The 14,048-nt window shown below is 44.3% G+C and overlaps 1 protein-coding gene across 1 annotated transcript in view; it reads left to right on the forward strand.

The window, feature by feature from the left end:
• Nucleotides 1-14,048, forward strand: part of SCN8A (sodium voltage-gated channel alpha subunit 8) — a 151,788-nt gene that overhangs the window by 42,425 nt on the left and 95,315 nt on the right. The window contains exon 3 of the mRNA XM_048488370.1: nt 13,877-13,995. Within this exon, the coding sequence (XP_048344327.1) occupies nt 13,877-13,995 (119 nt within the window). The remainder of the gene's footprint in view (nt 1-13,876; nt 13,996-14,048) is intronic.

Below are 14,048 nucleotides of genomic sequence, written 5' to 3' on the forward strand. Positions count from 1 at the left end.
CCAGTTCCAGGTTGGAAAATACCTGGAGATTTGGGGGGCAGAGTCTGAGGAGGGAGGGGTTTGAGGAGCGGAGAGACCTCAAAGCAGCATAGTGTCACATAGTCCACCTTCCAAAGCAGCCATTTTCTCCAGGTGAACTGATTTCTGTAGCCTGGAGATTAGTTGTAATGGTGGGAGATCTCCAGACTCCACCGGGAGGTTGGCAACCATAGGTAGAGGGCTAGTATACTAAAACCAGTTAACAGCAAAAATTAAGAGGCTAGTGGCACTTTAAAGATTAAAGCTTCAGCCATGCATCTGTTGAAGTGTGTTCCAGCTGATAAAAGCTTGTGATTTATGTTCGAAGCTATTTAAAAATATGTGGGAGGCCACTACCAGTGTGCTTTGGAGAGAGCAACACAACTGTGTGGTAGGGTTGTGGGTTTTTTCCTAAAATCATTTTGGTAACACTTAGCTATAAACGTCACAGGGAATGGTTTTGATTAACAGTTCTTCCTCCAACTTCCTGCTCTTTATGGAGACCTTGTGTCTCTTCCCACAGAAACTGGAAGGGTACATTTCCTAATTTTGCTGCATTGACCACGTGGGAAAGTCAACGTGCATTAGTTCTCCATGGTTTTAGATCGTCCCACGAACACTAAAATCCATTTAAAAAGGCTTCCTTTCTGAATCATCTGAGAAAACATTTCTGCTTGAACGTTTGAAATTTTGCCCAGCCTTATTTTAATGACATCTTCAGTTGTATGAAGAGGAGATTTGGATTATGGCTCTGTGCTTTAATTTTAATGACAGAGCTTTGTACAGGTGGGAAACCAGATTGGTATGAAGACCTAGGTCAGTGATGGCGAACCTTTGGCACTCCAGATGTTATGGACTACAATTCCCATCAGCCCCTGCCAGCATGGCCAATTGCCATGCTGGCAGGGGCTGATGGGAATTGTAGTTCATAACATCTGGAGTGCCAAAGGTTCGCCACCACGGACCTAGGTACTTGTCAAACTTATCAGACAACAGATTTGTGATATAATCAAAGTATGTGTGTTATGGCTCATAGCTCTTCTTCATCCTTTACTCTAGATCTAAACTTTTCAACAGCTAAGAAGTGTACAAATTGTTTTTAAAATTTAACAGCACCAAACTGTGGGAGAGCTTTTACATTAGGTTTTACATTAGCACAGGTATGCCATGATTAGGCTTTGAGGGTAATTAACAAGCAAATTTCCTTCAAATTATGGTTTTTGTCCTTGAGGGTCAATGTGGGACCCTGAAATATTTACAGACTCCCTTTTTGACCCAAAAAACACGTAGAGACTGTATCCCAATGATTCCTAACATGATGCCCACTGATATGGGTCACCTACTTGTACCTTTTCCAAATCAAAAGGCCAATTATGCTTCTTAAAACCCCAGGAGACATCACCTTTGGTTATGCAGGGAGCAGTCATTCAGAAATTCAGCTGCCACCATCATAGGAGGATGTTTGACTTGGTACCTCTCCAAATTTTCTAGTGGCAGCCATCAGAGGCGTAGCTGGGCCAAACTGTGCCCGGTGGGCAGTCTATATTTTCTGCCCCCCATGGCCCCCCTGTGGTGCCCCCCTGCAGCACTCCCTGTGGCACCCCCCCCTTTTCCCCTTCTCCCCTTCCCCCCTTCCTGCAGTTACCTTAGTTCCTTTCCTTTTCCTAGAACTTTGTCAGGCTTAAAAAAAGGCCTATTCACAGTTCAGGCTTAAAAACGGCCTAATGGGAACTATACTTCCCAGGAGACCTTGTGAGCCCCAAGGTCTCCTGAGAACTGTAGATCCTCAGGCCGTTTTTAGCCTGTACTGTGAACAGGCCTTTTTTTAAGCCTGAAAAAGTTATAGGAAAAGGAAAGGAACTAAGGTAAGTGTGGGAAGGGGGTGAAAGTGCACCGCAAGGGGGCGCCGCGGGGAGCGCTGTGGGGGGAGGGGCCTGGGGCGATTTTATGGGGGGCCAAGAATGTGCCCGGTGCATGGCGCACCCCCCCTCCCCTTGTAGCTCCGCCACATGCAGCCATTTTGTAGTGGCAGCCATTACTTTTTATCCATATTCCAAAGGTGCCCATAGACCCAACAAGGTTGAAGATTATAAAGGAGTTAGAGATTAAAGATTCACCCCATTTTTGGCAACTATGCTAGATCATCCCTCAGAAAATCTAGCCACTCTTTTTCTGGACGGAAATAATTTACATATATCTGAAAGAGTGGGATTTTTCAAATGTATTTGTTGACACTATACTTTGGTTAGTGAAGAAATTCTGCTAACCAAATAAGCACAAATACTCCAAACTATTTGTTTTAATGGCTGTATTCCATTATTAGAAAATGATGATTGATAGAGACCAGACTGGCACCAGCACTGGGTACAGCAATTGCTCCTATGGTATCCCCCAAACTCAGGGTAAATGATAATTTTCTTTATATCCATGAGTCTCGCAACAGATTTTAATTTTACAGATGAAGAAACTGGCAGTGCAATTCTAGGCAGAGTTAAACCTTCAAAGTCCATTGAAGTTGCAATGTTAGTAACTTTATGCCATTCACTGGACTGGAGTATCATAGAATCATAGAGTTGGAAGAGACCAGAAGGGCCATCAAGTCCAAACCCCTGCCATGCAGGAACACACAATCAAAGCACTCCTGGTATATGTTCATCCAGCCTCTGTTTAAAAACCTCCAAAGAAGGAGACTCCACCACTCTCCAAAGCAGTGAATTCCTGGCAGTCAGAAAGTTCTTCCTAATGTTTAGGTGGAATCTCTTTTCCTGCACCTTGAATCCATTACTCCATGTCCTAGTCTCTGAGGCAGCAGAAAAAAAGCTTGCTCCCTCTTCAACATGATATCCCTTCAAATATTTAAACATAGCTATTGTGTCCCTCCTTAACCTTCGCTTCTCCAGACTAAACATCCCCAGCTCCCTAAGTCTCTTTTTGTAGGGAATGGATTCCAGACCTTTTATCATTTTTGTTGCCCTCCTCTGGATGCATTCCAGCTTGTCATTATCTTTCTTAAATTGCGGTGCTCAGAACTGAACACAGGCGGTGCTCAGAACTGAACACAGTACTCTAGGTGAGGTCTGACCAATGCAGACTTGAGCGGTATAATTACTTCCCTCGATCTACGGACTATACTCTTATTGATGCATCTCAGAATTGCATTGGTTTTCTTGGCTGCCATATTACACTGTTGACTCATATTCAGTTTGTGGTCTACTAAGACTCCCAGATTCCTTTCACATATACTGTTGCCAAGCCAGGTGTCACCCAGTCTATATCTGTACATTTCATTTTTTTCTGCCTAGGTGTAGAATCTTACATTTATCTCTGTTGAAATTCATTGCATTAGTTTTGGCCCAGCTCTCCAATCTGTCCAGATTATTTTGAATCCTGCTCCTGTCCTCCAGAGTACTAGCTACCCCTCCTAATTTGGTATCATCTGCAAACTTGATTAACACGTCCTCTATTTCATTATCCAAGTCATTGATAAAAATATTGAATAGCACTGGGCCCAGGACAGAAGCCTGTGGTGCTCCACTACGCACTTCTCTCCAGGATGAAAATGAGCCGTTGATGAGCATTCTTTGTGTTCAGCCAGTCAACCAATTACAAATCCATCTCACAGTTGCATTTTCTAGTTCACATATTTCCAGCTTACTTGCAAGAATATCATGGAGCACCTTGTCAAAGGCCTTACTAAAATCCACAGCATTCCCTTCATCTACCAAGTTTGTCACTCTATCAAAAAAGAGATTAGACTAGTCTGTCATGATTTGTTTTTGAGAACCCCATGTTGATTTTTAGTGATCACATTATTCACATTATTCCCTTCCAAACTGTCTCCTTAATGATCTGCTCTAGAATCTTTCCTGTTATTGATGTCAGGCAGGCTGACTGGGAAGTAGTTGTTTGGGTCTTCTTTTTCCCCTTTTTTGAAGATGGGGACAGCATTAGCTCTCCTCCAGTCAGCTGGGACTTCTCTTGTTCTCCAGAAGTTCTCAAAGATTGTAGTTCTCAAAGGTTTTGAGATTACTTCTGCCAGTTCTTTTAATACCCTGAGACAGAGGCATATTGGGAGGAAATGGCGCCTGGAGACAACTCCTTCTCCAAGCACCCCCCACCCCTGTGCTCCCATGCTTCAGGGCGGAGCTCGGGGCATGGCCTGCCCCCATGCAGGCCAGTGATCACATGTCCCTCTAAGCCAGGGGTCTGCAACTTGCGGCTCTCCAGATGTTCATGGACTACAATTCCCATCAGCCCCACTAGGGGCTGGCAGGGGCTGATGGGATTTGTAGTCCATGAACATCTGGAGAGCTGCAGGTTGCAGATCCCTGCTCTAGGCCATACACCTCTGCCCTGGGATGTAGTTCATCAGGCCCTGGAGATTTGAATTCATTTAAAGTATTCAGGTATTCCTGTACTAGCTGTTTATTTATTCTGTGCTGAATTTCCCCTAATGTATCTTCTGATCCATTTCCCTCCAGTGGAGCACTGTTTTGTGTTTGTTTTTTTTTGGGGGGGGGGGAGCCAATGAAGGTGTTGAGTAGTTTTGCCTTTTCTCTGTCCCCTGCTAGAATTTCACCATCTTCTCCACACAGTGACCCTATCACTGTGGTGGCGAACCTTTTTGAGACCAAGTGCCCAAATTGCAACCCAAACCCCACTTATTTATCGCAAAGTCCCAATCCGGCAATTTAACCTGAATGCTGAGGTTTTAGTTTAGAAAAAACCGGTTGGCTCCCTCTTCCTCTGCCTCAACCGCTCGAGCAGGGGCCAGCCTGCTCGAGCCTCCAGCAAGTCCCGCACTGCTCTGTGCCTCTCTAGCATCTCTGCCTCCTCTGGGGCCCCCCTCGGGTAGCAGCCACCTGGAGCACAGGCACCAGGCCCGCAAGCCAAGTCCTCCCTGCTCACTGCGGTGCGTGTACGTTGTGCTCAGTGGCCCAGGCCAGCCTAGATATGTGTGTGGGGGGTGATTTTCTGCCCCCCACATGACGAACGCTGTGTGCGCCTGCCCACAGACAGGGCTTCGAGTGTCACCTCTGGCACCCGTGCCATAGGTTCGCCATCACTGCCCTATCACATCTTTTTTCTTCCTTTTGCTATGGACATAACAAAAAAACCCCCTTTTTATTGTTTTTAACATCTCTCACAAGTCTGAGCTCTTTGTGAGCTTTGGCTATTTGTTTGAATTCCTCTTTAGTAAATTCCCCCCTTTTCCATTCCTTGTACATGTCCTTTTTATATCGTAGCTCACTTGAGAGTTTTTTAGACATCCATCCTGGTTTCCCATCAGTGTCCCTGATGGGAACATTCCAGCCATCTGGTCAATTAAAACTCATCATTTAAACCCTGTTCATGCAAATGAGTGGCATTGCTATCCATCATGGACAAAGCAACCTACTTTGCAATTGCTCTAACTCAACAGAATGAGCTCCACTAAGTAGCATGGCAAGAAAGGGTGAACTTGGCATAGAGATGGTGATGCCCATGGCAGATATGAATTATAAATCAGATCAATGATGCATTAATCCAGATTCTTCACATAACAATTTTACATTTTCTCTGGTAGTATTTCCTTATATTCAGACTAGAGTCGCCAGGTCCTTCTTGGCAATCGGTGGGAGGTGGGGGGAACTTACTGGCAGCAAACTTAGGCCTAGTTAACTGCCAGTATCATTTTCAGTATGTAGTGGAAGAGTTGTCATCACATCACCAAAGATCACAGGGATGTTCTAGTATTTAGGCAAAACTCTATGGTAGAAACTGTTTTTTTACCATAGAGTTAGGCCCAAATATCAGAAAATCCCCACAGTGCACACCAGAAATGACATCACTATGTTGGTAATGGCAGAGAACTAGGGCCTAAGTTTACTGCAGGTAAATTCCCCCATTAGCTGACTGAACATTGCTGGGCCGCTGAAAAGCAGTGGATCCCTTTCAGACTGGCATTCTTCTTCTTTGATACTCCATACCATTTTACATGGTCACTGGGTAACTAATAACATCTTATCATCACCAGTCTCTTTTGACACTCTACCTTCCACTAGCACAACCTTAATCCCAACAGTTTTTTATTCATTTACGTAAACACTGGATAGGTTTTAGAAATGAAGCTATGCTTAAAAACTAAACCAAGGACGTGATAACTGAATTGCAAAGGAGGCAGTTATGGATTTTGATGCTCACCTTTTCTATTCAAACATTTATTTATTAGATTATATTCCACCTTTTTTCCAGGGTAGAATTTAAGGATAGAATTTAAGTATACGTAGGGTTTCCAGGCAGTTTCCCACTCAGGTATTGTTCAGACCCATGTAGTTTCACATAAGGTTGTTCTATTATATACCTTTAGGTAGGGCTGAAAGATTTTATTCCAGTCTTCTTCGCCCTATCCAGACGCAACCTGTATATCATATCAGAACATTATATCATCTATCTTAAAATAGGGTGAGGGATGCCACTGCTTCTTTTGAGGTAGACCTAAAACCATCCCATTTTTGTTTGAATGATGTAAAAAAGAACTTGCATAGAAGGCCAATTTGGACATGAAACTAACATATGCATCATATGCATGATGGGCAGATCTTAAGACAAACTCACCCCCTATCAGTAGAGTATCCTGTGTGGTTGGAAATCTTACTCATCTATTTGTATGGACTCCACCTTGAAACCCATCCACTACCAAAGGTGTTGGTGGAGTAAGTAAGCGGTGAATATGTGTATAGTGATGCTCAGATAGCTTTTGTTGGCTGGGGTGCCTTTCGCTAGCTGTGGATGGCGTGTCAGTTGTACCTTCCCCTGGATAACAAAGATCATTCCAGCCACACATGCCCTGGTAATTTTCAGTTTTGTCTGTTGTAATATACCCTGCATAGAGTTGCCCTTGAATAAGCAGACCCATAGAGTGGCAGACAAGGACTAAACTTAATGAGAATATTGATTTCTAGATATTTCCTGTGGCGCTTGCACTGACATTTAAAGCTCTAAATGTTCTGGCTCTAGGAAATCTGCAGGATTGCCTTCTCCTGTTATCAGCTTCTGTTATGAGATGAACTTTTTTCTAGGCGCCAAAGTTACCTGGAATTAAGAAGATAGCTACAAGAACCAAGGCCTTTTTGGTGTCAGCATACTCTTTATTCCTCCATATGGAAGTCTATCAGGCACTCTCTCTTTTAGCTTTCAGGAAGTTGTTTGAGTTATACCCATGTCAGGAGTGTTGGTGACTACTCTCATTTATGAATTGCCTTTGGCTGATGTTAGCTGTTCTCTTTGACTTTACAGTGGATATGGAATTCTGCTGAGAAAGCCACCTTGAGGATGGGTTGAAAAAAAGCAAAGTGCCTAACTTTTCTCCTTACCAAGCAGCAGCACATTCTAGATTCTAAGGGAAGCACTGCCCCCTGATACTTGCTTTCATTGCCCTGTCCCCATAGAGTTTTTGCACTGGGTTACTGTGAGAAACAGCCCTTATAGAAAACTATGAATGAACTTGGCTTGTTCCTTATGCCCCAGCTTTCCACATGCAGGGAGTTTTTTTCAGCGGGGAAATTCAAATCTGTAATCCACCATCTCATGACTGCAGTAGTACAATTCCAGACAACTGTAGCATATATGCATTTCTGCACATTCGAATGAAGCTGGAGTCTGAGGTAGCATAGTAGACAATGGCAAACAATGTTGACAGTTCAAAGTTGCTATACATTTCCCACTCCTAACTGCAATATAGAGATGATAGAAATAGTAGCCTATTGCCAACAGTTCTTTTCTGCTTGCATGAGTGTTGTTGCACAAGCAGAAGTTCATTTTCAAATTGCTGAAAAAACGATTGCACCGAGTTATCCCCATTGTGCTCAATGAATGAATAGTCAACACCTTTTTGACAGGTGTTGACTGAGCGAGTAGTGAACATTGAATGGCCTAGTCTGGTTCCCAGAAGAACTGGATTTGGCACTAGAGTTTGTCTTAGCCAATAGCCCACCCAGGCAGCTGCCCTGAGACCTATGCTGGTAGGACCTGACTGCCCACAGCTCCCCCTTTCATGGGCAGAGAATAAGAAGACTCCCACTACCATTTGTATCTGCCCTGCTCAGGGGTCTGGCAGATAGTGGCCACTTGTATCCCCCTTGTCCATGGTAGTTCCACACAGTGGTGTATTTACCTAGGGACAAGGGGCGCCACTCTTCTGGACACGTGGGGGGGGTGCAAAATCAGCCCCGCACGTGATCAGGTAGCTTGAAGTGGGGGGTGGAGCCAGGGGCCCTCAACCCTGCCCATGTCAGTCACACATGGACGGGGTCAAGGGGGCTTAAAGATGATGAGGCAGCAGGACTTCCTGCTCCCCAAGCCCCACCCCCAGCCTCAGTGCTTATAAAACTAGGTCTCTGAGGCCAGGGACTGCAGTCTCTTCTGACCTGCCTGGAGGGAGCTGAGCATCCTAGACCTTGCCCATGGTGACATGGGCGGGGTCAAGAGCACTCAGAGCCAACGAGGCAACTGGAAGTCCTGCTGCTTCGTTGTCTTCAAGCGCCCTCAACACTGCCCATGTATCATTGACATGGGCAGGGTCGAGGACACCGAGCAGCAGTGAGGGGGTGAGCCCCGTCACTGGAGGGGCGGGGGGCATCCGGAGACAATTTGTCTCCAGGCGCCATTTACCCCCAGTAAGCCTCTGGTTCCACAAGTGAGAGCCACCCCTTACTTGGCCCCAGGGGGCAGCATCAAATGGTAGCAGCAGTTCTGGCCATCTTTGACTTTTGTGTGGGGCCCCAGAATCACTAAGGCTCCCCTGGTTTGGTTCCTGCTATAAACTGGTTGGCTTAGTCCAGTGAAATTAATCATGTCTGTCTCATGGAGATCAGAGGGAATTGAGCCCAGCCCTGCATATCCTGCACTTGGTGAATTCAGTACATGTGTTAAAGGACTGCTAAATATAGCTCTGAAATATTGTGTCTATTTCATTTTGGGTAGCCCACAAAAACCTGACCCTCTGAGCTTTTCTGTTCAAGCAGGCATTAGATTTGAGTGCATTTGAATTAATCTGCGCTGGTCTTCTTTTAGTTGTTTGTTCTGACTGCAGGAAACACTGTGTTGCATGACAGGTCAATATCTCAGTCTCACACTTCCCCCTCCACTCACACACCTTTAACTATCTCAGTCTTCATACCAAGTTTGGGAGACTTCCTGCTCTTCTGATTCAAGAGAAGTTTAAGAGTTCAGTTTCTTTTTTCACTTTGGGTTGACTGAAGTTTAATGCTCCTGGACAGAGGCAAGGCCATACTATCCATCAGGCTGACGAGACTGAAGCCTAGGGGCCCCACAGGGATTAGGGACTCGCCATTTTTCCCCTGAGGCACTGTTACCAGAGTCCCATGGCGTCAACCTCTCTGACAGGTGTTGACTGAGTGAGTGTTCAAGGTGGTTGAGAGCAAGTTGCAAAGCTCACTCGTAGTTAGGTTGGGTTTATTTTGAGTCAGTGGGGAGAGGGAGACAGTGGGCCAAGAGCGCGCTAACATCATAGTTGTGGCATCAGGCCACCCACCTCCTCTCTTATTACACTTCCATGAGCAATACAGTCTAGTCATGTCTTTGATCGTTAGTCAGTAAAATTGTGAGTAATATTCTTCAGGAGACCCTCAAAATGGATATAGGCAGTGGTGGGATTCAAATAATTTAACAACCGGTTCTGAAAAGGACTCAGTGGTGGGGTTACAACCAGTTCTCCAAACTATACAAAAAATTAGCTACTGGTTCTACCGAACTGGTGCAAATAGGCTGACTCCCACCACTGGATATAGGGCTATGTACTGCGGTTTCGTATCTAGAGTACCAGGGTCAGGCTGTCAGCTGTAGTGGGGTGAAAGATTGAAGTGCCAGAGGGAGCCCACGTACCTGAAACTAGAGGCCAAGCCATGGGTAAAGACAGCCCTGGACAGAAGGAAGACTTTCATCTGCCCTTTTCCCTGCTACTGCAGGGTTCTCTGCAGGGTTCTCTTCTCCACTCAAGTCTCAGTAAAGAGGGCACTGATACTTCACAGGGATTCCTGGTCATCAGAGATATTGGAAAAGGTGATGTGCATTATGTTAACTCCCACTGTCATCTTTTCTCGGGTGTTGCGTGGTTTCCAGGCTGTATGGCCGAATTCTAGTAGCATTCTCTCCTGATGTTTCGCCTGCATCTGTGGCTGGCATCTTCAGAGGATCACTGTTTTCTGTCACTACTGTGCAGGTCTGCACTGAGCTCCTCCAACACTGGTAATGTTGCAGGGGCTTGGCTTGCTCAAAGCCACTGAGCAAGATATAGGAGGAGGCAATGGACATAAGCTCTTTGAAATTGCAAAATACCCTGAACTGGCTATGATTCCTTAAGGGAATTATACGAGCAAAGTCCTTTGGGGGAGTTTGGAGGAAAGGAAGCATGCCTCACCTGGCCTTATATGGCTAGGCACCTGGGGCATCTTATTGTAAAGATACATCACTGCACATCTGAGGGTTCCTCTAGTTATGCAGATACATCCATCTTGGCCCTGCTTTGCTTATGGGCACAGGGACATATACTTTACTATTAGAGAGGATTTGTATATTCTTTATTATGTTCCATTGCAATGTTATGGCTGTCTCAATGCTGTTCTGAATTTCGGTTGGGATAGAAAGATGGGGTGTCCGTTAAAAGAAATGTATGCATTTCAGTGGGACAGTGGCAACCAGCTATTTCTGGATTGTGCTCATTATCTTTGACACAGGCCATTCTTGCAGAGAATGGGAGATACCACCTGTATGCATATTTTATAATGGATGTTTATCTATTGAGCCTCTCACCTTTTGCCACAACTTTATCTTGAATTCCAAGCAGCAGTCCATCATCTTATGACAAGGACTGGATTTTCATGGTCTTTCCATTTTTGTAAGGTTTCTTGTTGGTTTGAGAAACTGGTTTTTAAATAGGGCTTTTTTAAAAATTGGATCTTTTGTTAACCATTTCAATTTTCTTGTTAGTGCTTTTGAGGGGGGAGGAGGATTTTCACAATATCACAGCATGGTGTGCAATTTTCCCCAGCAACTAATCTCCTCCAATCTGTGCTATCTTGAAGGGTCATTGTAATTATAATGTTCGGCAACATTGAAATTGTTACTTCACAAATGTTGTTGTTGTTGTCGTCATCATCATCATCATCATTTATAGGCCAGCTTTCTCACTGTGACTCAAGGCACATTATGAAATATTAAAAGTTATTACATATGTGTACACTTATATGCTTTAAGTGCATACTTAAAATGTGATAAATGTTTATTTGCACACTTATGAAGCATACAGGTATACTCATCAGGGAGTTCTGGTTGCTTTCAGTTCCTCATTGAGGCAAAGTTAATGGCAAATCCTGGTTTGCTTCTGTGTAATATGGTGGTGAATATACCATGTGTCTTTGTGCATAGATCCCAAGGGTCACCATCATATCCTGGCACACCCACTGATTCTTGTCCATAATAATAACAGGCATACGAAACTCTATGATAGCCAAGTAAAATGACATAAGTATGATGTCGAATACAAAGATGTGTTTGGAGTGCCAGTAAACATGACTATGGCAATTACCTGGTGCTTTGGAAATGGGTTTGTTTAGATTCATGGCCATGGAAGCACATTAAGAAGGTAAATCACATACCACAAGTTCCCTGTGCGATTTGAGAGCTCTCTTTAGGCAACTTGGCTGATTTTGATTCTTTTTGATTGAGTATGTTGCCATGTCATAGTTCTCTGCAGGGGAGCCAGGGAAATGAGTTAAATTGATAACAGCAGTCAAGGCAAATCAGGATTTGAATTTTTATTTGTGAGTTCAGTTCAGGTTTCACAAACTATGCACAAAACACGGCTCTGGGTTAAATTTGAACAAAGTCATTGGTTCCTTCTTGTCAACGTTGAAAAATAGTCTGTGCGTGCATGTGGTCATTTCAAAGAGATGGGTGCACACTCAGCTATTGTAAAACTGCATCATCTGAACATGTATGAGCTGTGGAGTTCAGCTACTATTGCGTGTGCTAAGGTAAGGCAATCCAAGGATGCAGATGTGTGTGGATCCTTGTAATATGAATTTGTTGATGAAGTTTCCTTGAAGCTGGATTTGAGTCAGTGCCCTTTTCCAATCCAATGCTTCAAGCAGCCAGATTGAGTCTCTGCTCAAAATTATATGTGTTAATTGTGTTCTTAGTTATACGCCCATTAACAGCACATCGGGATAGCAACAAAAAGCAAGGAGATAGGAGTGGTAGTCCTCAGTTGTAAAAAAATATTAAAATAATTCTTCAACTAGGAAAGAATAAGACAAGGTAGGAAGATATTTGAAGTATTCTTCTGGCCAAACGTATCAAATTCCTGCTAGTTGTGTCCTGTTTTTTGAGATTCATTCTATAATATATGTTGTAGTAGAGAGCCAGCATGGTGCAGTGATTAAGAGCAGTGGACTGTAATCCAGAGAACCAGGTTTGTTTCTCCTACCCAGGAAGCTGCCTGGTGGTTGGCCTTGGATTTTTCACAGTTCTCTCATAAAAAGATGTCTGTTGTAGAGAGAGAAAGGGAAGGTGTTTGTAAGCCACTGGCAGATTTTCCCTCCCTGGAACATTTGTCCTGATGGAGGGGAGAATCCAGTGAGGTGAAACTGCTCCCCCCCCCCGTGCTGGAATGCAGTGCTGAATACAGCACCAGCATTCCAGCACCCCTGCCCAGTGGTGGGATCAAAAAATTTTAGTAACAGGTTCTCATGGTGGTGGGATTCAAACTGTGGAGTACTGCCAATGGGGCGGGGCGGGGCATGACAGGGGCGTGGCCGGGCATTCTGGGGGCGGGGCATTCCTGGGCAGGGCTGTGGCAAGGACGCAGTTGCTGCGCCGGTCCTTGGGTGGGAAACGAATGCACACAGGCGCAGGCTGCCACGCATGCCGGTGCACCTCCTGCTAGACTGCTTCAAGTTCTGCGTGCTACTGCTGAGAGGAGGGGCGTAACTAAGGCAAAAATCACGTGGCAAAATCACCAATTAGTAACCCCCTCTCGGCACATACAAATAATTAGTAACCTACTTTCGGGAACCTGTGAGAACCTGCTGGATCCCACCTCTGCCCCTATCACTGGCATAGTGGGGGTGAACCAGGGGCATGGCCATGGGAGGAGTCAATGTTAGTTGACTTCCTCCCAGCCATTCAGCATGCTAAGCTGGGATTCATACTTATACCACTCCTTTGCGTAGTGTAAGTCAATGAAACCTAATGAGGGCTTCTCACCGGTGAAGAGGCTGTCATGTTTGTGCAGCCTCTCTGCGCAACCAGGAAGCCCCTTTGGGAGTGGTGAAATGGGGCGGCTGCAGCCAGCTGCCTCACCTTGTGGATGGGGCTGCCCTTCTAGAATTCTGAGCTGTGTTATTTCAGATTTTAGGTCTGTATTTTTTGTGTGTCTATAGTAAGTCAACATCATGTACCTATATGATGCCTGAAATGCTAGCTTACTACATGTGAAGAATTTCCAGCATAGGAAAGCCTTTCAAAATATGACTTGCAGTCCAAAGCAGGATAGACCATATTGCTGTTACCTCCATCTATCACCTAATTATACTTAGAAATGGCTCTAACTTTGATTATTCTTCTCATTTATATCTCTGCTTTGTAATGATCCTAACATGTTTGTTTGTTTATATTTATACCCATATTTCCAACTTAAAAAGAAGCTTACAACAAGCTTACCATGACAAATATTACTATATGGTAAAATAATATTAGTATCATCCATATACAATGAAAACTGAACCAGAAGAGATTATGTATAGATTGTTTTTATAACACTGTATAACGTCTCATTCTTTCTCTCTTTTTTCTACAGACCTTTGTAGTACTAAACAGAGGCAAAACACTCTTCCGATTTAGTGCCACGCCTGCCTTGTACATTTTAAGTCCTTTTAATCTGCTTAGGAGAATAGCTATTAAAATTTTGATACATTCATATCCTTTTCAAAGTAGTATAATTTGTCCATTTAGTCCCAATATTCCCTGCT

Source organism: Sphaerodactylus townsendi, linkage group LG03 (assembly GCF_021028975.2).
Source record: "Sphaerodactylus townsendi isolate TG3544 linkage group LG03, MPM_Stown_v2.3, whole genome shotgun sequence".
NCBI classification, from domain to species: domain Eukaryota; kingdom Metazoa; phylum Chordata; class Lepidosauria; order Squamata; family Sphaerodactylidae; genus Sphaerodactylus; species Sphaerodactylus townsendi.